Source organism: Canis lupus, chromosome 17 (assembly GCF_048164855.1).
Source record: "Canis lupus baileyi chromosome 17, mCanLup2.hap1, whole genome shotgun sequence".
Taxonomy (NCBI): domain Eukaryota; kingdom Metazoa; phylum Chordata; class Mammalia; order Carnivora; family Canidae; genus Canis; species Canis lupus.
The window spans coordinates 45,055,483-45,079,558 of NC_132854.1; the positions used below are offsets into that span (position 1 = coordinate 45,055,483).

General features: G+C 34.2%; 1 protein-coding gene across 13 annotated transcripts in view; it reads right to left on the bottom strand.

Annotated features, from left to right (window-relative positions):
* TDRD3 (tudor domain containing 3) overlaps positions 1-24,076 on the bottom strand; it is a 169,756-nt gene that overhangs the window by 57,858 nt on the left and 87,822 nt on the right. For all 13 annotated transcript variants that reach the window (XR_012010013.1, XM_072782856.1, XM_072782853.1 and 10 more), the window contains 5 exons: positions 22,581-22,652; positions 20,258-20,407; positions 13,325-13,465; positions 11,443-11,599; positions 10,669-10,794 (listed from right to left, as the gene is read on the bottom strand). Coding sequence is in view for 12 of the 13 variants with exons in the window: in XM_072782856.1 (XP_072638957.1) it covers positions 10,669-10,794; positions 11,443-11,599; positions 13,325-13,465; positions 20,258-20,407; positions 22,581-22,652 (646 nt within the window). In the remaining variant the exon portion in view is untranslated. The remainder of the gene's footprint in view (positions 1-10,668; positions 10,795-11,442; positions 11,600-13,324; positions 13,466-20,257; positions 20,408-22,580; positions 22,653-24,076) is intronic.

Consider the following 24,076-nt stretch of genomic DNA (forward strand, 5'->3'; position numbering starts at 1 on the left):
TGCAAATCACACAGAAAACTATAGCAAAACAAAAGTGAGAACTCTTACAACTTAAAGCCAAAATATGCGAGTGAAATTAAAACTACTATAATTTCGGGGACAAAAACAAAAAAAAATGAAAGTAAAGAGGATTTTTATGAAGAAAAAGCAAAATAATATCTGTTGATGGCTAGAATACTATTTTTATTTAATTATTATTTATTTATTTATTTTTAAATATTTTATTCATTTATTCATGAGAGACACACAGAGAGAGGCAGAGACATAAGCAGAGGGAGAAGCAGGCTCCCTGCAGGAAGCTCTACATGGGACTCGATCCCAGGACCCCAGAATCATGACCCGAGCCAAAGGCAGACGCTCAACCACCGAGCCACCCAGGTGCCCCTAGAATACTATTTTAAAAAGCCACAGTACCATGGTACAAGAGGTTACCTACTGACATATAAAATGATTCAAGAATAGCTCAAACTACTGCAGAATAATTCTCCAACAAGTAAAACAAAACAAAAATAAATTATTGAAGGTATTTGTTACAAAAAGCTGGTCTCAACTGACTAGAACATGAATTCATATCGTAGCTAAAGCATAACCCTTTCTAATATTTCTATGTCTATATTTCAGCCATTTTATACCTTTTTTTTTTTTTTACCTCAAAACAATCATGATACAAATTTGGGCTTTTTGTATAAAATATGTAGTGTATATTCTGTAATGAGAACAAAAACTCTTTGGCTCTGAAAATTTGTCTATCAGTTCATAATTTATATACTTGTTTCCTCAATAAAAAAATAATTTCCTCTACAAATTTATTCTGTATGAATGAATTCTGACTTGGGACTATAAAATATAAGACCAAGGATTATGTCTCATGCCTTGGAGGTACATATAAACACAAGTAGTTTTTAAATGATTATGCTTTCCATATATCATAAAAATAAAACGTAACCTTTTAAAAATATAGTGCGAGAGGCAGGAAGAGAGATCACCCATCACCCATCATCCTAAGCATATGGCTTAACTTTTTCATGCTATACTAATTATGCTTTTTTTTTTTTTTTTTACCAATCTCTTTAAAATACTCATTTTAATGCCAATATAACATTTATCTGCTGGATATCCTTCAGCTTGTATTCTTTTTTTTTTTTTTTTTAAGATTTTATTTATTTATTCATGAGAGAGAGAGAGGCAGAGACACAGGCAGAGGGAGAAGCAGGCTCCATGCAAGGAGCCGAACGCAGGTGCTAAACCCCTGAGCCACCTGGGCTGCCCTTCACCTTGTGTTCTAACCGCACCACTTCACTGGCACTATTTTCATCAATGTTTTTCAATCAGTGGTGTGCTGGACCCAACTTGAACACTGCTCTAGAGCTGACATCAAATTTTTAGAAAAATCTGGAAGCTGGTTGTTAAACTACTGATGGTGTGACACTGGACACAGTGGAGATATTTCTACCACAAAAATCATCCCAGAGCCTGCTGTTAAACATTCACCTGTACCCTGTTGATGCTATGTAAACTCAGTGGACACTCTCACTTTCCCTCTTACTCCTCCTGCTTCTTTGGCAGCTGCTTTGTCAGTTTCCTTTACTGGCTCCTCTACCTCTACTTGATCTCTAAATTCAACTGCCTGCTTGATGTCTCTCCTTGATTTTTAAAAATTAACATGTCTTAAAATTAAACTCTTGATTGCTCTTTCTGCCCCCCAAATCAATAGGCACTTAGAAACGTAGTTGGGAATCAGACAGTGGGCCATGTTACAGTTCCTTAGTTCTTATGGGTAACATGTATTATCACTTCAAATCTATTATTTATCTGTCAAATGGAAGTAATATATATTTTGCATTTGCAGATGATTAAACAAATGGCATGCAAAGCACCCAGAACAGTTCCTACCATATAATAGATGTTCAATAATGGCACCTATTATTTTATTTTTATGGTCAATAAATGCTTACATGAATGGACCATTAATTGAGGAGGAGGAAACAGAAGAATGGCAAAAATGAAAAAGAGGCTCCTGTGTTCTAGGATCCTGAGAAAAGCTATATCTATCTTCTATAGATCTAAGTCCCCCCCCCCCCAAATTAATTATATATCACACTTTGTAGCCTGGTTAACAAATCTTAAAAATATATATGCCAAATAATTTGATTTCCATACAATTGCCTGAAAAAATAACCATTGATATGTAAATAATTCAACTGAAATATTTTTGGAAGTTTATTGTTATAGCAAAGTTTAGAAACTTTTACATAACTAACAACATTAATGGAGCTACAATCAATTACTATGCAGCCATTAAAAATTATGCTGACGGGGGTGGAGTGGCGGGGTGGGCGGGGGATCCCTAGGTTAGCACCGCCTACAGCCCAGGATGTGATCCTGGAGACCCAGGATCAAGTCCCACATTGGGCTCCTTGCATGTAGCCTGCTTCTCCCTCTGCCTGTGTCTCTGCCTCTCTCTCTCTCTCTCTGTGTTTCTCATGAATAAATAAATAAAATCTTAAAAAAATTACGCTGACAGGAATATATAATCACACAGAAATATGGTTGTATTTTATTATTAGGACAGAAAAAGCAGCTTTATGTAAGTATGATCTCACACAGAAACAAAAACAGAATATGGTGATGAGATCATGGGCCATTTTCCTTTTCTTTTGTTACCTATATTTTGAACTTAATTTTTCCTAGATTTATCAATTAACATCTATACAACAGGAAACAATACACTTTCTGTGGTACCTGATCAAGACATTTATTAACATCATTTCTGGTTTTCTATTCTTAAAATGCCCTTCTAAGATATGCTTTAAAAAGTGCATTTCAAATTTATGGTAAGTTGATTTTAACCAACTTTCTATATATTTCCTTTAAAATTTTTCCTAAAGTTATCCCTAAATCCACATATGATATGCTATATAAATTATTAAGTTCAAATCACCACTAAATTTACATTCATAAAAGGACATTACATATGCAGCACTCTGGCATATTTTTATTTCAGTATTCTATAGATTGCATGAAATATTCAACCCTTTGTTTTAGAATAAGCTTTGTATTAGACAATTTTGTCCAACTGTAAACTAATGTCAGTGTTCTTAGCACATTTAAGTTAGGCTAGGCTAAGTTATGAAATTTGGTAGGTGAGGTGTATTAAATACATTTTGACTTACAATGGGTTTACCAGGATGTAAACCTATCTTAAGTCAAGGAAGATCTATACTTGGGTGATCTTTTCTTGAGGAAATTCTTCACAAGAACATCTGGGCTAAAACATACATTTTCTCTTTTCATTACTTAGGTTCCCGCCTTTCCAATTAAGCCATTATCATTATATCTCATTTCCTTCCTACAGGCCCTTCTTCTTCAGTTTTCAAAATTTGATTCTTTCTGTTATTATGGAAGATTGGTTATACAGAGATGGGGTAGGAATGCTTTGATGAAATTAATTAAATCAGTTAAGATGTCCTGTGCTTTCCTAAGGGATAGAAGACCTTTTTTTTTGGTCTGACTTTCCAGATATGGGGACCATTTCCTTGTTTCTGACAAATATTTTTTATTACCTTTTATCTCATATTATGAATGGAGATTTGACACCAATAGCTACAGTGCTCATTTCTCCAAGTCTCTCTGGGTCTGTCCCAGCCACTCCACAAACAGCAGTGCCAAAATCCCTAGGAGAACTCATTTGAGCTTGGTTAACCAATAATTTACATGATGAAAGGTATTTATCTTTGCCCCCCCCCAAAATTTACTTGCAAAGCTGAGTCTTTTTACCTGCATATCTTTATACATCATTATATGTTGGCTTTACGTTACACCTGGAGCTGCCTGGGTCAGTCATTGCTACCACATGGAAACACTCTGTCAACATACAAAAATAGCAGGATGCAGAGACAAATTTTCTAGTTATTGAGCCAAAAAAAAAAAAAAACCCCTTTTTGCTTATTTCCACTTCTGTGGCTTGCATCTTAAAGCAAACTAATTTAGAAGTTGGTTCCAGATAATAGGGTGATAAAAGTGATAGAATCTCAAAAACTTGTTTACAAAGAAAGAGTGCAGGGCAGTGAACGTCTCATCCCCTAACAGGAAGTTGGAACTCCTTACTGTGCATTTAAACTGTAGCCTATTGTCTTGAAACGGACCACCTAAGGACGCTGATACTTTAAGAGAATACGGTATGAAAAGAAGGTGTTGATTTCTTGTTGTTGTTGTTGTTGTTCTTCTTCTTCTTCTTCTTTTTCTTCTTCTTCTTCTTTCTTCTTCTTTCTTCTTTCTTCTTCTTCTTCTTCTTCTTCTCCTTCTCCTTCTCCTTCCTCCTCCTCCTCCTTCTTCTTCTTTTTCTTCTTCTTTCTTCTTCGTTTTTTAAGATTTCATTTATTTATTTATTTATTTATTTGAGAAAGAGAGAGATGGTAAGAGCATGAGTGGGAGGGAGGATCCCCACTGAGCAGGGAGCCCTCTGCAGGGCTTGATCCTAGGACCCTGAGATCATGACCTGAGCCAAAGGCAGATGCTGAACCGAGTCACTGCCTTCAATATAACCCTACAAGAAAAAAACAAGTTGGCAAGTTTGAAAGTAGAAGGGACACAGATACAACTAGGTAAGAGGTGCTCTTCTCAATTATCACCAACAAGCCAAAAAGGCAAAATCAGATAATCACACATCTTGAGGAATTACAGAACTCTATGACCATGAAACAAAAGAGTTTCGGAAAGCAGAAGATAAGATTAGATCCTGGAAAGAGGAAGCTTGATCACCTATGACCATGTCCAACATTTATAAATGTTGGATGATTCTTAGCTCCTATATTTACTTAATTTAATATCCTTTTCATAAAAATGTCTCTATTTGATTTCATATTTTTCTAAGTGTTTACATATAACTAGGTTATATTCTTTTTTTTTTTTACTAGGTTATATTCTTTATTCTGCTTTCTAAAATTCTGAGGCAAACTATGAAGAAACAAATAAAACTGGTAACATATAATTTACAGAATAAACTACACAAAAAAGGGACTGTTAGATAAATATAAATATAAGAGTTACTCTGTCCAATATTCTCATGCTCTTTGTTCCTTACTCAGAACAAATTAAGGTTATCCTGTTCTTATTTAGATATAGAAAGTTAAAACAGTAAAGTTACTGTCTCAAGGCATTCCTAACCCCATCTCTGTCCAACCTAGCTATCTTCCATAATAACAGAAAGAATCAAATCTACTCTTTCTGTCTCAAGTTGAAATTTAAAATACTATTGTTTTAATGATAGTTATGAATCACTGAGGTGATATATTGATAAAGTATATGATGGAACAAAAATGTATTTTTGAAAGTTGGCTTGATAATCTAACCACCAATTATAATAGCTAGTCTGTAAAACCAAATTCAAAAAGAAAAATCTATATACAAAAGCGTTTTGAAACACACCCCTATCAGAAGCTGATCAATTAAGTCTTCCCAAGTTGACATCAAGTCATTACATATCACATAGAAACACTTTAATTAGTGATTACTGTCAGAGCATAATATAATCCAACCTCATTTTTTTCAGAATACTGATAAAAATGTCAACTAGAATTATGTTTGATTCCAATTTAAAGATACAACAAAAAAGGTAATGTTAAGAGAAAATCTTTAAGAAAAGACATGTGATGATCAATGACCTCTGAAAGAAGTTTTAAAAAATTAGAATAAAGAAATGATAGGACACTTTTAGAGAAAATTATATGATATAATGTGAAAGTAAATGTGTTACTAACCTGCCTTAAATATGTCAAAAGTATATTCTTAAAGGACACATTTTTTCTTCCCCAAGAAGCCTGACACATTACACAGAATCTGTTATGATAATAACAAGTCTATCCAGGCCTACATTTACTCACCTAAAAGATGATTTCTAAGGTGCTAAAATTAAAGAAAATTCCGAGACAGCTCATATAAAACAAAACATAGAAGCAAGAAAGATCTGGTTATTCAACTAACCTAGAAACAAAAATTTAAAAACTCCAAATATATGTATCATGATGATTTCTTTATAATCAATCTGGGACTGTAACAGACCCACATAATGACACCAATGTTATGAACATTAAAATGATTAAGATCCTAACTTTTTCCATTAGCTGTCCATGAAGCATTTAACTATTAAATATTATGGAGACTCCATCCTGAAAAGTCTCCTTAATTTTCCTCAGAAAAATGGCCAACAGTTTCTCCCATCAATGAAGACTTACTTTTAGAACTCAAGATTTATAGAACAATGACTAAATTCTGAGAGAAGACCAATTTTATGAAAGTAAAAAGTTATTTTAGGCTTTATTTCCAATTTAGGAAGAAACATAAAATCATAAAATGAGCAAAAAACAATTCGGTCTGCCTCATCCATTCACTTTCCTGTGAACCCCAGCTCCCCTAAGAAAACTGCAGCAGCACTGAGTGGGTTAACAAGAGAAAGAATAACAGTGAGGGCCACCACAGGTGAGCATTCACACCTATCCTGTCACCTTCACTGAAATAGGACTGATTACATGAAGGCAGAGCCAGGACAATATAAGGAACATCTACAACCACAGTAATCTTCAATATATACACCTATCAATTTATTGTTCAGCTGTTTGTGGTTATGTGTGTTAAAATGAATCTCTTACGAGTGATGTCAACATCAGCAAAGAAAAAGTTTAGGGCCTGAAGAACTGCTCCTGACAGAATCAGCTTTTGGTCACACATTTAAAACAATGAAATATTAGCCCAAATAGTATTTTCAAGTCTGCCTGATTCAAGTATTTCCTAGCCATTCAAAATAACTAGTTGGTTTTATTTTGGCAATAAAACTTCGAAGTAAAGGATGAAATACTATTACAGATTACTGGCATACATTATTTTATTGTACTTCATAGATATTATATTTTTTTTTACAAACTGAAGGTTTGCGGCAACCCTTTGTCCAGCAAGTCTACTAGCACCATCTTTCCAATAGCATTTGCTCACTTCATGTCTCTATGCCACATTTTGGTAATTCTTACAATATTTCAAATTTATTCACCATTTTTATATTTGTTATGGTGATCTATAATCAGCGATTATGAATTTCCAAAGGCTCAGATGACAACGTTTTTTAGCAATAAAGTTTTTTTTTTAAAGATTTATTTATTTATTCATGAAAGACACAGAGAGAGAGAGAGAGAGGCAGAGACACAGGCAGAAGGAGAAGCAGGCTCCATGCAGGGAGCCCGACGCGGGACTTGATCCGGGGACTCCAGGATCACGCCCTGGGCTGAAGGCAGGCGCTATCCCGCTGAGCCACCCAGGTTGCCCAGCAATAAAGTATTTTTAAATCAAGATATATACATTGTGTTTTAGACATAATGCAATTGTACATTTAATAGTCTACAGTATGGTGTAAACATAACTTTCGTATGCATTGAAAAGCCAAAAAATTTATTTGACCCACTTTACTGTGCTATTCACTTTACTACACTATAAGCTTTACTGTGGCAGTCTGAACTGAACCTGCAATGTCTCCACGGTATGCCTGTAGAAATATAGATCATGTCTGATTGCTGTGTTCAAAACTGCTTCTGCTAAGCCTTTATATTTTTTTCAGTGTTGTTTACACTAAAGTGTATGATAAAATCCTTTTTAGTAAGTATTTCAATGTCCATTTAATTTGTAGTTTCTTCTACCTCACAAACTAGACAGTAAGTTTCTTTGGGGCAAGAGCTACAAGATCCCTGTATTTCTCCAAATGTTTAGAAACAGCTCTTTTATTATATCATGTCTCCCTACCACTAACCATAGACCCGTTACAAATAAATACTACATAAAATCCATTTATAGAATGAAGAATTCCTTGTAACCCATAGAATGAAGTCTCGCTTCAGTCTCAATCCCATTTTCCACTTTGTAGACAGAGAAAAAAAAAATGTTTTTCCTAAAAGCACCAAAGAAACTTCATTGGTCTTGTGCCAAGAACCCTTTCATGGCTTTGCAATGCCACTTAGCGAAAATAAAAATTCCTTAGTACACAATCCTCTTTATCTGTCCCCAGCTTCCCACTTCTATCCCTGGTCCTCTCTCTCCACCTCTCTCACACTGTCTCAAAGACAGGGAACTGGTGGTGTGCTGCCTCCAAGCCTGGACACCCAGAGCTCCCCCTACTTGGACTGTCTTAATGTAACGTTGCTCCATGGACTTGTCTAAAGTGCCACCTCCTCTACGAAGCATTCTGCTCATCTCCCATCGTTTTCAGCTGGCCTTCCCTCCCAGTACTTCTAGGAAAGAAGGAAAATTTTGCTTCTCTGAAAATAGTGGACACTAAGTATGACAGAAAACAATATATGGGGCTCCTGGGGCACTCAGTCCATTAAGTATCTGACTCTTGATTTCCACTCAGGTCACGATATCAGGGTCGTGAGACAGAGCCCTGCACTGGGCTCTGCACTGGGCATGAAGCCTGCCTAAGATTCTCCCTCTTTCTCTGCCACTCTTCTCCTGCTTATGCTCTTTCTCTTAAAAAAAAAAAAAAAAAAAAAAGAAAGAAGGAAGGAAGGAAGGAAGGAAAGAAGAAAGAAAGAAAGAAAGAAAGAAAGAAAGAAAGAAAGAAAGAAAGAAAGAAAGAAAGAAAACTAATATAAGTTGGAGGGGTAATCTCTGGTGTTAGGATGATTGCAGAAACGAGATTTGAGATCGATTTAAGAGGCTGTACTGTACAAATGTTAGAAATATCTAATTTCTTGAATTTAGGAATTTATAAAGGTCACAGATTATATGCCCTGTAAAAACCAAGGATCTAGAATATTATATATATATATATATATATATATTACAGTATCCATATTTTTCTCACATGCTAGCAGATTCTGTATCATATTAATAAGTGACATAAGTAAAACACATTTACTAAAACAACGCCCTGTATGGCCAATGTGCTCATGAATTTCTGTCTCCTCAGAAGCATATCTCTCTAACACTGAGTTAGTTTTTAAGTGTAGTATTTATGTCATGTATCTTAACTTTGATACCTTTTTCCAAATGGAATGCTATTATTTCGTATAGAATATGTTCTGTAAGAACTGAAGCATTATAAGGTACATGGGTCACCATAAAATTGCTATTCTCAGTCTCAATCTCATTATGATTTAGGAGACAGTGTAGGAGTCAAAAGCAAATGTACAGAGACAGAAAGATAAAAGAAAATCACATAAGTTCTGATTGGGAGAGTATAAAGGAAGTTGAAACAAAAATATCAAGAAGTCAGAGATTTGAAGAAGCAGTAGAGATTTTCTTACTGGCTTTATAGAAGCAAAGAAACATGTTGTGAACTGCCAATGGAGGGAGTCAGGTGGCAAGAACCTGAGAACTTCCAGGAGCTGAAAGCACTACCCAGGCAACAACAAGCAAGAAAATGGGGACTTTAGCCTTATCTACAAGGGAGCTAAATTTTGTTAACAACCAGTGAGTATAAGAGAGGACTTCAAGCCTCAGCCAAAATCATAGCCCCAACCAAAATCATAGCCCCAAATGAAATCTTGATTTCAGGATATGAGATGTTAAGCAAATGCCCCAACAAAGTTTGCCTTGATTCCTGACTCACAGAAACTATGAGAGAATAAATTTGCAGTGTTTTAAGCCACTGACTTTGTGGTAATTTATTAAACAGTAATGGAAGACCAATACATTATGCTTTACAACCAAGAAAATATTGCTGTTGCATGTGTCTACTTACAGATCTTGTCTACATCAAACAGGTTTCTCAAAACACACTGCCTTTTCTATATAATCTAGCAATGAACTTCCATTTTCATGAAATCTGGAAACTTCAAATTTATCAAAGAATTTTATCTCCAAGCTTTCATTTACTTAAAAATATTTCTGAAAGAGAAAACTGAATTTAAAAGTGTATTTCCCTAACTTTTTAGAATTATATTTTATTTTATTTATTTATTTTAGGGGGAGTTCAGGAAGGGACAGTGAGGGAGATAGAGGATCTGAAGCAGGCTCCATACCTAGCACAGAGCCCAATGTGGGGCTTAATCTCATAACCCTGAGATGATGACCTGAGCTGAAATTAAGAGTTGGATGCTTAACCCACTGAGCCACCCAGGTGCCCCTGGAATCATATTTTAAAAACATACAATTTTAGAAAATATTTACTATATCCCATGCTTAGAAAAAAGACATACATTTCACATACTTATTTATCTTTTCAGTATTTACGTTAATCACTAAAATATATCATGTTAAGGAATACATCATATTGTGAGAGCATACTGACTCGTGTGAATATTTTCATATAATATGTAATATGTGGAGAAAGAAGAGAGAGAACAATTTCACAGTCAAAATTTCATATTAGATTATATAATAATAACTTATCCAACATAACAATCTGTTTTCATAGCTAAATCTATCATCTAGTGAAGCTGGGGGAAAGAGTTGGTGATATTATCCATCACATAGTTCAAGGGCAAAATAAACTGCCTTTAAGTATTTTCAGAATGTAACAATTAAAATTCTGTTCTGTTTCTGTCAAACAAGAAATTTGTAACTAAAATTTTTAACACCCAGGATAAAGGTTCATATTATCAGTTGCTTTATTAAACTCTTTTTCTGAATTATTCCAAATCAAGTTTGGTCTTTTAAAAAGAAATCTACTTTAAGTTAGCCTACCTTCCACACTCAATGTCCCCATTTTAGACTCCAAGAAATCAAATAATGTGCTTGGTGCTGATGGCCTTGCATTTCCCAGTTCCTCCTCTTCTTCAGATCTTATTCTCCCCCTGCCTTTTCCTTTACCTTAAGAAGTGAAGAAATGACATAGTTACTGTACATGCAAAAACAAAAGGAGAAAACCCACTAAAATATAATCATCAGTCATCTTAAGTTTGATTTTGTATTTCTTTCTTTTCATATTTTTCTGTGTATTTTATATCTTTTAAATAAAAAAGTTTTAAAATTATTATATTAACCAGCACCTTTAGTTCTCTAAATGATCTATTTGGAAATTTGAATTTCTTCACGTAAATTATCTCTTAATAGAAAAAATTCATTTTTATAAAATTTTTCTTTAACCACTTATGCTTTAAAAGAATATAGGATTAAGGCTTGAATGACTAAAGAATAACACTAAGTAAAAGTCACGTGCTTGTTAATTTTAAAGTTTGTAAACTAGTTATACAAGGGGCAAAGTTCTAGAAATAATTAATAGAACTTACTTTATAACATTTTTTCTCTATTCTGTTAAATAAGGTATTATTAGACCTACTTTACATAAAATGAAGACAAACAGACTTGGAGTAACTTGAAAAAGTCTCCGTGGTTCCAAAATTGGGCTCCTTCCACTTATCATAAATAGAAATGAAGTTATGGTGCTTCTCTCCCCCAACAAAACCCCAGCCTGAAAAGCAAACAATACTATCTGGCACATTGCTTAATGAATTCTACCTCTCAGAGGTGGTCCTGTAACAGGTTTGTGTTTATTGCTGTTAAGAAGTACATTCAGTGCTGCTTCTAAGTTGTTGCCATTATCCATTAGAGCTTGCCTGGATGCTTCTTTACTGAAGCCCATTTCTGTTATGTGTTTCAGAGCCTTCTCATCAACCTGTAAGAAATTAAGAGCAAAACTGTGCTGATGGCCATAAATAAGCAAGGTATAAGTTTTAAACTATATACTGTTTTTTAACTAAAAATTACATCTCTTGCTTATGGAAAAAATATCATACATACAATATTCACTTGCTGCTTTTTCATACCAACAGTCAAGGAAAAATATATATGATATGTGGGGTTATGCCTCAAGTACTCTCTGACTTCACAACTACCATTACAAATGCATGAAAGAAAGAAAGAAAGAAAGAAAGAAAGAAAGAAAGAAAGAAAGAAAGAAAGAAAGAAAGAAAAAAAAGGGAGAGAGGGAGGGAAGAAGGAAAGGAAAGGAAAGGAAAGGAAAGGAAAGGAAAGGAAAGGAAAGGAAAGGAAAGGAAAGGAAAGGAAAGGAAAGGAAAGGAAAGGAAAGGAAAGGAAAGGAAAGGAGGAAAATGTGTCAGAATAAAGCTTCTGAAAATAAGTGAAAACTATATAATGAAAATTTTCCTTGATTGATATTTCTATACTTCTATATCCTCAGTGGGATCAATTCCTGGAGCTCTCTACTCCATCATCTTTGTGATGTCACTCCCTTCATGTGTTTGTTACCACAACCCCAAACTGCTGGGCTCTGATGTTCCACAGCAAGATATCCTCAGAAAAGTATTCTCAATTTACTGAAATTTAAAGACTTTAGTTAAGGACCATATTTTTTTTCAGCTCACTATATCTACTTTAACCTGAAAATTGACTTTTTTAAGAGAATGAAATGGTCATATGTTCAAGGGAGACACAGCCTGGCCCATAGTTATAAACCCATTCTCCCTGGCCAATGACTGATTTAGAAGTGGACATGTGACTTAGCTCTAGATGATAAGACATAAATGGAATTTTCTGGACATTTCATAAAATATTTTCTTATCTGATAAAATGGCCTATACTCTTTCCTTCCTGTCTTTGAACTTTTTGTGTGAAGATTTAACACACAGAGAATCCTGTAACCCTGAGAAGAAAGCCAAAAAAATCATAGAGATGCCCACCAGAGCTCCAACATTGTTAAACTACTGAATTTATCAGTCTTTGTAACCACCTACTTCTGAATTTCTAGTTATGTGAAATAATAATTCCCTATTATTTAAGCCAGTCTTCGTATTCAGTACCCTACAGATAAAATCATCTAAAGTCATTTAACCTCTAAAGGCAGAGAAAAATGAAGTCTTGTCAGTTCCCTTGTATCTGAGGACACTGCAGCATACCAAAAATAATCTGACTCCCACCATTAATCTTAAAAATCAAGGTATATTTCGCAAATGAGACCATAATATACATGTACTCATTCTAATATATTTTTCCCAAAGAATGAAGCAAAACAACAAAATCACTTCTGACAAAATTTGAGAAAGATGTGGGGAAGGGGAGGGAAAGGATGTTCCTGATGCATCATCTTATAGAATATAATCACTATGAAATATTCTCTAATTTGGTGGCTTTTTATCAATCTATTCCAAAAGACATTATTTGGACATTAGAAATTTAAGAAAAATGGAAGACTTAAGTAAATTATCTTTCAAATAATTTAGATTTTCCATAAATTAATTATAATCCTTATTAAAAGCCTTCTGAAAATTGTAAAATCTATCAATAATACACTGAACAAAGTCAGTGGTGGTTATGAGAAAACACAAAAATCAGCAAGGCAAGGAAGAACACATTAATTTTGTGGTTGATTCTTTACCCTTACCAGTTCTCTATAGACACCTTCGTGTTTCCCCTCAGATTTGGCTGACTTTTCTTTTTGTAAAATTTCTCTATTTCGGTTACCAGCAGCACTCATGTTGAGATTACTTCTAGCACCACCACCACCTCCTCCAAATGTCTTGGTCTTTTGATAAGGGAAAGACAAAAGAGATGCAAGTAAATAACATTGAAAAATAGTTCTCAAGACTAATCTACAACTAAAACACCTAGTAAAACTGAAGCACCAAAAAGCATCTTAATTATGTTTTACATGAGAAGAATTGAATATTAACTAATTATTTTTAAACAAATATCTACTGGCCATAATCTCTTCTTTTTAATCATCAAAATAAACTTAAACAGACAACAATATAGAAGAAAATAAAATAGTACCAGTATCATGGATCAGGTGTTAAAATAATTCTAGGATACCATACTTTACTGATATCATGAGACCTGGGTTATATAACCAGCTATAAAGCAGGTCTACCTTTAGCAGGTACTAAACATGTCTAGGAATTGATTACATTATGCTCATGATCCAGTAATAAGGTTTAAAAAAATATTTATTCATTCATTCATTCATTTATGAAACAGAGAGAGAGAGAAACTGAAAGCAAGTCACCAGGAGTGGGAGGGACAGAGAGACAAGCAGAAGCTCCGCTAAGCAGGAAGCTGGAATTAGGGCTCCTCCCAGGATCCTGAAATCATGACCTGAGCCAAAGTCAGGTGCTTAACCAACTGAGCCACCCAGGTTCTCCTGATTTTTTTCTTTAAGATTTCATTTATTTATTCATGAGAGACACAGAGAGGCAGAGACATAGGCAGAGGGAGAAACAGGTTCCCTGTGGGGAACCCAATGTGGAACTGGATCCCAGGACCCTGGGATCATGCACTGAGTTGAATGCAGCCGCTCAACCACTGAGCCACTCAGGCATCCTGGGATGCTCCTGATTATATGATCTTAAAAAGTAAACAAATCATATTAATTTTAACACTAGATTAAAATGCTCCTTACTAACTTATTATTTACATTAATTATATAATATGCTATCTTACCAACTATATATAAAAACTTTAAAGTCTGTGTTTCTTATTTTGCCTGATTTATTTGAATAGTTATGTTTAATCACATTTGAAAATCTGATTTGATCTTACTTTTATTAAAACTATTGTGGAAAGACTAGAATGTAAAAATGTTAGTTTGGAAAGATATAAATTCATGACTGAAAAGCAGCCCACTGCTGTTACTTGTACAATATCAAATTAAACACCTGGTTATGCAATATCCTTATAGTTCTAGTAGATCTAATAAAAGAGAAAGAAGTCAAGACTTGCTTTTTTATTAGTGATAATAACAGTTTTACATGTGTTTTGAAATTATGACAGTAAGAAAACATTCTAGATATAAATTTATATAACACTGGGAAATTATTTTGAATCAGATGAAAATATAAAGAAATAGAAAAATGATATAAGCATTAACCAGACAATACATTAAATATTGATTAGGTAGTTGATACACCACAATATTTATATTTTATTTAAATCAAAATTAAAACTACATCTTCAAAGACCAAAGTTGCATTTTTAGATTCATTCAATTTTTGGTTTATGCAATAGATTTGGAATGTCTTGACAGTCATCACTTATAAAACCATAAAGAAAAATGGGAGTTCATATTATTGTGACATAAAGTTTATTAGACTGGGATATAGTGGAGTATAGTTAAGAACATAGGCTTTGGAACTTGACAAGACTGGGACTAAATCTTTGCTCAGCCACTTACTAGTTCCTGCCTTCAGCAAGTTACTTCCATCTCCTGTAAGACAGCTTTCTCATTCTTAAAACAGGGATGAGAAAACCTACTTCATTGGGATGTTGTAAGAATGAAATGACATCAATAACACAAAGTGATCAATTTAGTAACTGGCACATGGTCAAACACTCAGAACCCATGGCAACATTAACTGTTTCACTGAATATATTAAAACATAATTACCTGAGAACTTGGACACTGATGTGTTCCAAATTAAATATATTTCTGGAATTTAAATTCTATAACTCCAAAAGTACTTTTTCTTTTGGTACTAGTAAAACAGTCCCATCTTCTGGATGCTTTTCTTTCTTATTTTCTTTTTCCATTTTTATGGATTAAACAATAAGATAAATAAATTTTCAGAATTGCTTTTCACTGTTTTAAAAGTTGCCACTCACTAAACATAAATAGCTAGAAACAACACAACTTAAACATTACCCATAAAGTAAATGGTGTCCTTTATGAGTGACACCATCTTGTCCGTACTGTACAATTTACTGTGAAATCATCATGAAAAGAAACTCAAGTGGGTCCCTAATGCTCCATAGCAACCTCACTTTATTTCCTTACCCCATCCACCCTTCCAATTTTCTAGACCACTATTTTACATATTCCTCTTACTCCTCAAACCTCCAACATCTTCTCCATGTCACCGTTGACCTTGCTGACTTCCTCACTGAAAAAAACTGAAATAATCATTACAGAACTTGCATAGATTTTCACCACATCAACCCACCCACTGATATCTGCATACTTACTTTCTCTTAACACTGTATATTTTACCATCCACATGAATATCTAGAGGAATCTAAAGGAAATGAATTCCCCAACTCTACATTATGTCTCAGACCACATCTTACATGATCTTTCAGCAGCTTTTGACAAGTACAATACTCCTTCCTCCAAGATGCAATTTCTGCATTCTCTTGTTTTGACACTAACTTCCTGGTTGCACCTTGTCTGGTTCAACCTTTTTCATCCAACCTCTAGTACAACAGGGTTCATTTGTTGCCCCCATTTTCTCTTCTCTTCAGCACTCATTTGATGATCTCATTTAGCTTCATGATTTTCAAAGGGCATTCATATATCTACTACTTCCAAATGTGTATCTCTTCCAAAGCTCACTTTTTAAATTACACTCTTCTGTCTCACTGCCTATGAAGCCACATGGATGTCTAACAGGCACACTTCAACATTAATATGTTCAAAACAGAATATCAAATCTTTACTCTCAAATCCATTCCACTATAGTCTTCCCCAATTCAAAATGAGCAACTCTAACCTGCCAACTTCTCAGGGCAAAACCCTTGGAATCATTCATGACACCTCTTCTCATGTACCACATTTGGTATCTCAGAAATGGTGACAGCTCTACTTTGAAAATTCCAGAATCTGACTACTTGGCACCACTTAGACAGGTGCCATCTTTATCCAAGATACCATTATTTTTCCCTCCTCGGCTTACTTTAACAATTTTCTAGCTCATCTGACTCAATTTTCTGCTCTAAAATCTACTCTGAACCTAGCAGCCAGAATTAGCCTTTTAAAGTTGATGTTACTGCTGTGCTGAAAACCCTTTAAAGACTCTCATTTCTCTCTCAATGAAGGTCAGTGTTTTTAACATGGCTTACAGAGCCCTACATACACTGGCCTCCAACCTCCATTATCACTCGACTTTATATTCTACTTCTTGTCCCTTTGTTCTCTCTGCTTCCACTGACTACTTTCCTATTTCTTGAACATATACTCCTGCTGTTGAACCTTTGCAAAGGCTTTTTCTTCTTACATAACCATATAGCTAATTCTCTTACCTCCTTCAAGTCTTGGCTCAAATCTCATCATCCTGAGACCTAATCAAATTACAATATTTAAAACTGAAATCTGCAACTTACTTATTTAGCATGTTTATATTACTTAGTGTCCTTACTAGGATGTAAACTACACAAAATTTAAAAGAATAGTCAATTTCTGACCATCCTATTTATTTTCTCCCAAAAGGTTTATTTGTCACATTTAAAGTACAAAATCAAATACACAGATCCAAATATTGAACCATGTATACATATCTATTCATATTACTTGGACCACACAACCCATCTGTACATTCTAATCTAGTCACCAACACTATCTTCTGAGTAAAAAGCATAACCTCTAAAAAAACAAACTTTATTATTAGTAACACTGCTAAAGGTAAACTATTTTCACTTTATCATTTGGAAGGACAGAAACAGATACTGTGCAGGAAGTGGGGAATTTCTAAGTATAAATCCAGTATGTCTACATGGGCTTCTTAAAACATACTCTATAGGAATAATCAATAGATGAATTTTGCCAAAGTCTTTGGGCATATTAAGTATAAAAGAAACATAAGTTATGAGAAAAAACTTTGTTAATTAGTTACATTCCAGAGTTTTTATTTTGGTTTTTAATGCAAAGAAAGGACTTAATTTTGTCTAACAGTACAGCATTTCTAAGTCCTATTTTCTATAGAATTGTAATGAATTTTGGGGGAGATACCTGTATCTTAACCATCCTATTTAAAAATGCACCCCATCCCCAACTGGCATTCCCAACTCTCCAACCTACTCTACATTTTTTCTTCTAATAGCACTTACCAACATCTAACCTACCACATAACTTAGTGTGCTAACAGTCTGTCTCCTTTACTAAAATATAAGATTGATAAGGGCAGAGGTCTTTCATCTATTTTGTTCACTGATTTAACCTAAGCATTTAAAACACTTCCTAGGAGGGTCCTGAGTAGCTCAGTTGGTTAAGCATCCAACTCTTGATTTTGGCTCAATTCATGATCTCAGGGTCATGAGATAGAGTCCTGTGTTGGACTCTGCATGGGGTGTGGAGCCTGCTTAAAATTTTCTCTCTCTCCCTCTGCCCCTCCCTGCCCCTTCACACTCACTCTCTCTCTCAAAAATAAAAAATAAAAAAATCCACACTTCCTAGCATATAGATTTTCAAAAGATATTTGCTGAATAAAGGAAAAAAATAAACAAAAATCATGGCTTGATCATGTACAGTAGACTCTACTAAATCCACATTGTTTATATGGATAATCATAAAACATCTCTTCAGTATAATTACAGTGTTATATGATTTGGCTGTTCAGACATTTAGATTAAATATAAATCTAGGCAGCCCGTGTGGCTCTGCGGTTTAGTGCCGCCGTCAGCCCAGGGTGTGGTCCTAGACTCTCGGGATCGAGTCCCGCATCGGGCTCCCTGCATGGAGCCTGCTTCTCCTTTTGCCTGTGTCTGTCTCTCTCTCTCTCTCTGTGTCCCTCATGAATAAATTAATAAAATCTATAAATAAATACATAAATACATAAATATCTGTGTGTGTGTATGTAGGTGTACTTATCTCTATAGAGAAACATATAGATACAGGGATAATCTACATAGATACAGGGATAATCTACTATAATGCATATAGGTTTAGTCCTAGATTTGCCACTGAGTACACTAGGCAAGTTCAGTTAGTTTCGAACCAACATCAGTTCCCTCATATATAAATTGGGAAGTTTTAAGCTTCTTCAGAAACTAGGATTCTTTACTTATCAAATATTATGTAAAATATAATGTGATCAATTATGACTTTAAAAAATGAAGCATATTACAATATAACTATATTCTAACAAATAGCTATAACCACATCAAACAAAATTTTGGGAGGAAAGTTTGTGTGAGAAAAATGTACATCAAAGGAACCACTTTCCTATAATCATTAAGGAATTGACATATACTCAATATACTCTTTTTAAACTTCATAATTTTAATAGCTTTTTGGGAAAGAAGAAATATATTTTATGTGAACTATGCAAAATATATTAATTTCAAAAACATTAAAAATTATTTTTAAAAAATGTACCTTAGAACATAGGAAATACTAAAGAATACCAATAGTTACATTTATTGAGTGCTCTTAGTTGAAGGAAGATTTGATCTGTGTCATACAGGGTTCTAAATGTTTTAAAGATTATTGATTTAATTCTCACAGCAACCATATGAAGTGGGTACCATTATTATTCCCTTTCATCAATGAAGAAAAATAAGGCATAAAACACTAAGTAAACAACGCAAAGTTGTCAGCAGGATATGCTTCCAGGATGTCTGATTCCAGAACTTGTGCTCTTGGGCCCTACATTAGATTGATAATAGAAAAACACTGCAGGAAGAACAATCAAAATGCAATAAGTCTCTTACTTATACTTCAAATTTAAATAGGAAAGTAGTTGCTAGCTAAGCTTCTAATGAATAAAGGAAAGTATTTCAATCTCACTGATTAAGAAAAGTCTGTCTAAGCAACTAATTAATGAACTAAAATATCTTATCAAAGTCTAAAATCAATAAATAACTAGAAAAAACACCTATTTCAAATAAGCAGGAAAGCTTAAATAATGAAAAGAAAACCATTTGGCTGTTAATAGAACATGATGGATTACATGTGTATATAAATATATATGATCCAAAGAAAAAATTATTTTTTACTTAGTAGGTTGAAGAATGAAAACTAACAAAAATGTTAATCCTTGAACCATTGATTTATCCTCTGATTTTTACCTGCACTCCTCAGAAGTGGCATTTAGCCCAACTAACAAAACTAATTCTGCCATAATGCAAAGTGTCATGTTCAGTTGCCACTCTATTAAGAAGAAAAGGAAGAAGGAGAAAAGGGTAGTTTGTTAGCAAGAATTGTCAAAGAGAGGGCACTAGAGTGGCTCTTAAGCATCTGCCTTGGCTCACTCAGGTCATGATGCTAGAGTCCCAGAATGGAGTCTCGGATTGGGTTCCCTGCTCAGCAGGAAGTCTGCTTCTCCCTCTCCCTTAGCTCCTCCCCCGTTCATGCTCTCTCTTTCACTCACTCGCTCTCTCACAGATAAATTACAAAAAGAAAAAAGAATTGTCAAGGAGATTAAGAAAAAGAATGTATGAGCAAAATGTGTAAGCTTAAGACTCCATAAGTTACCATGGCATTTCTACTGATGAAATATGCAAGAAGAATGTCAAAGTTACCTTCTATAAAAAGACAATAATGATTATGAGTAACCTAAATAGAACATACTGATAAGAAATAAGAGAAATTTATAATGATTTAGTTTGTTACTTCTTTGCTCTTTGCAACTTCCGCAATAGCAGCAGTCCTTTGCTTTTCAAATTCATCATTATCATTTGTTTGTTTGGCAGGCATCGTAACTTGCAATGTCTTTCTTCGGTCAAGTTCTCTACTATCCACTTGGACGTGGGATATGCACTTCTGGTAACAATAAATAAAAATAAAACATTTCAGTATTTCCAAAAGAGATTCAAGTTTTTCATAAGAAAATAATACCTCAAAAGAAATGTTTGTGTCACAACTGAGAACTCATAAAAATATATTTTTTTCTGAAAGATTTAAAAATAAAGTAGAAAATTAATTAAAGTAACTTTTAAGTCAATATAACTGTAAATAAAATAAAATGTAAAGCTACATAAAAATGGCCATCTAAAATAGGACACATATTTAAAACATACAATAAACCAAGAGATTTAAATTGCTTTTTTAGGATAATGACTTGAAATAATCTTACATTTCAAACAATCTATATTATTGTACAAGAGAATATAAGTTTAGTTTCTTTTGAGGGGGCAGAATAAGTTTAGTTTCTTATTAAGAGTTTGATTTCCATATTATGCCACAATATGTTTGTGAGGGTTAAGGAATATGGTTATTTTAAATATAAAGAGCTCTCTCTGAATTTATAAACCAAAAACTAAACACATATCTGCTCTCTCAATCAGGCTACAAAGTTTTCGATTTTTAGTTTCAGAAGACAAATTAAGAAAGTTATCACTGCTGAAAAATAAGCCCTGAATTCTGCTCTCCCTCCCAATCCTAGCAGTAAAAATCCTACAAAATGAACCTTGTCTCAACTTACTAATAAAAAAGAAAAACATGCTCTCAAACAAATATGTTACATAAATACAGATTTTTGGCAATGTAAATATATCCTGTCGATACCAGAACACATTCTGCATAATCTATCTTTAACCCATGTACAAGGCTACAATAAACATGGAAAGAATTTTTCAGAATGGACTCTTGAAAGTAATTAGATTATAAGTCTGAGCAATTCATGAAATTTTATCAGCAATATGTTTAAGAAGAAAGCAAATTCTTGCAAACATAGATTTATTAGATTCAAATGCAAATTATTAGACTGTTTATGCTCTGTTTCCATTCTGAAGGTTCATTATGACTTTGATAGAAGAGAGACAGTATCAACATGGATCAGACTCTAGGGCATCATGCCTCCTCTCATCTTGACTGTGTCTTGCTCCAAAGCATGGTAAAATCAACATATTTTTAAAGTATTTTCAAAACAGACATGATGCAAGAATGACTTTTAATTTTGAGTAACCCTACAAAAATATTTTTGAAAAGTATGTGTCAACTGATTCTACCCATTTATCTGCTGATCAACTAGATATCTTTTTATCACCAAAATTTTTTTAAAAAGCTGTTATGCTATAGATTTCTGTTTCCCACTTGTATCCCTAAGTCATCTTCGTTCTGAGCTAGCATTCTCAAAGAAAAATAAAGAGCAAACACAAAAAAGATTACCGACAGCTAAATGCTGGTGCCATCATGAAGCAAAGAGAAAGCTGTCACAGGGATTATTCTCAGACTCAGCAGGGATAAAGTAGGGAAAGGCTGCAGGAGACTGTTGTAAACACAATTTGATGCTGAGTACAATCAGGAAGACCCAAGATACTCACCAGCCAAGGAATTACCTCAGTGTAACATTTTGCAGAGGGAGGATTAAAAATAGGAAGTAGAATACTTTTAGCTTTTATGAAAGAAGGATCAGAGCTGCTGTGGTTTAAAAAATAAATACCAAATAGAAATTAAATTAAGCTCTTGACTGAGATGGGTATTTGGATCAAGAGAGAAGAACAGAATCCAAGAGAGGACAGCTGGGACAGCAGGCCCTACTGGAGTGCAGTGATGCCCCTCCCTGCCTCTGTGTTCTCACCTTTATGTCTCAACCTTCTGTTGATACTTTTATTTTCTCTCTCCCTCTTTTGTTTTTACTGACAAAGTAGGAAATTAGAACATACATTTGTCTTCTTACTTTCGAATTTTTCTCTCTCTTAAAAGAAAAAGGCCTCTCCCCATCCTATCTTAATTCATTATTAAGTTGCTCTTCAGGTGCGCCTCTTAATTGTTTCAATCTTTGTGTTAAGAGTTCTTGAGAAAAGAATCTACACCAATATTTTAATTAAAGAAAAAACTCCACAACTATTAAATTTCTGTATTTAATGTATTTCCACATAACACCCATGACCTCTAAATGAATAGTTCTGCACAAAACTAAACACTGTTTGAATACAAATGAAAAACAATTTTTTGCTGATTAAAATTCATTTGCCAACATGAAAGTCATTACCTGTCCAAAAGGCACAAAAGGAGGTGGTCCACCTTCAGTTCCAATATTACTTCTATTGTGTTTTGACAAGCTCTGTGAGAAAAGCGAGTCATGAAACAGAAATTATACAATTTACAATGTACCAGGAATCCACTTACTTTTGTAGGTTACATGGAACAGGAAAAAAAAAAGCCTTCTATAGATTATTTCAAACTACATAATACACTTCATGTAATTAGGCAAAGGTTCTCTCCCCACCTTCCCATACTAAACTACACATTCACATACAATTTTCAGAAGTACTTATCAACCTTCTCCCATAAAGAGAAAATAGTTAAAAACAAAACAAAATGCTTCCTCAACAAGGAGTAAATCCAGACAATAAGCATTGTTAATAAGAATTTCACTTTAAAGTATATTAAAACTATAATCTGACAGACAAATATTACCTGGAAATTATCTTCAAAATAAATTTTTAGACATAAAATCTATTAACCAAAAACATACTTGTGACCTTGTGATAATATATATATATATATTTTTTTTTTTTTTTTTTTTTTTTGGCCTTCTTCCCCAGTTCCTGGAACAGAGCTCCTAAAAACCTTGGAATATCCTGAGAGATAGGGGTAAGAGGAGCATCTTCTGTTATTCATAATATGCTTCTTTGACAATACCTGAGTTTATGCTAATGAGGGGACTATTAATGGGCCCCCAGATAGCTCCAGGATGGGGCTAGCTGCCAGAGGCACCAATAATGTGATCAGAAAGTGGAGGAGACTGAACTAATCACCAATGTCCAATGGTTTGGTCAATCATATGCATATAATGAGCCTCCATGAAACGCGTAACAATGAGGTTCTGGGAACTTCCAGGTTGGTGAGCATATCCGTGTGCTGCGAGGGCAGAGCACTCCCAATTCTACAGGGACAGAAGCTCCTGTGCGTGGGACCCTTCTAGATCTTGTATTTCTTCATCTGGCTGTTCATTTGTATCTTTTAGAACATCCTTTATCATAAACCTGTAATAGTAAGTAAAGTGTTTCCCTGAATTCTGTGAGCCATGATAGCAAATTATTAAACTTGAACAGGGGGTCATGGGAATCCCCAGTTTGTAACCACATTGGAGAGACAATAGGTAACCTGGCAGGCCCACTATATGCACTGGCATCTGAAGTGGGAGAGCAGTCTTGTGAGACTGAGTCCTTAAGCTGCCGGGTCTGTACTAACTCTGGGTAGTGTCAGAAGTGAATTAAATTTTAGGACATCCACTTGGTGTCTATAGAGAAGGAGAGAATTGCTTGGTGTGTAAATCCCACACATTTGGTGTCAAAATGTTGTGACTAGCAATAGTTCATAGGGATACTTATGATAAAAGTGATTTCTAATTATTTAAAGAGGTCATATTATTATAGTTCATGATTTGGAGGTTACTTTTAATTACAGTAAAATTTCCTCAATAAAGTCTTGTTTTTCAAACCAATTATACCTTGAAGAACTATTCAACCCCTTGCTCTTTAA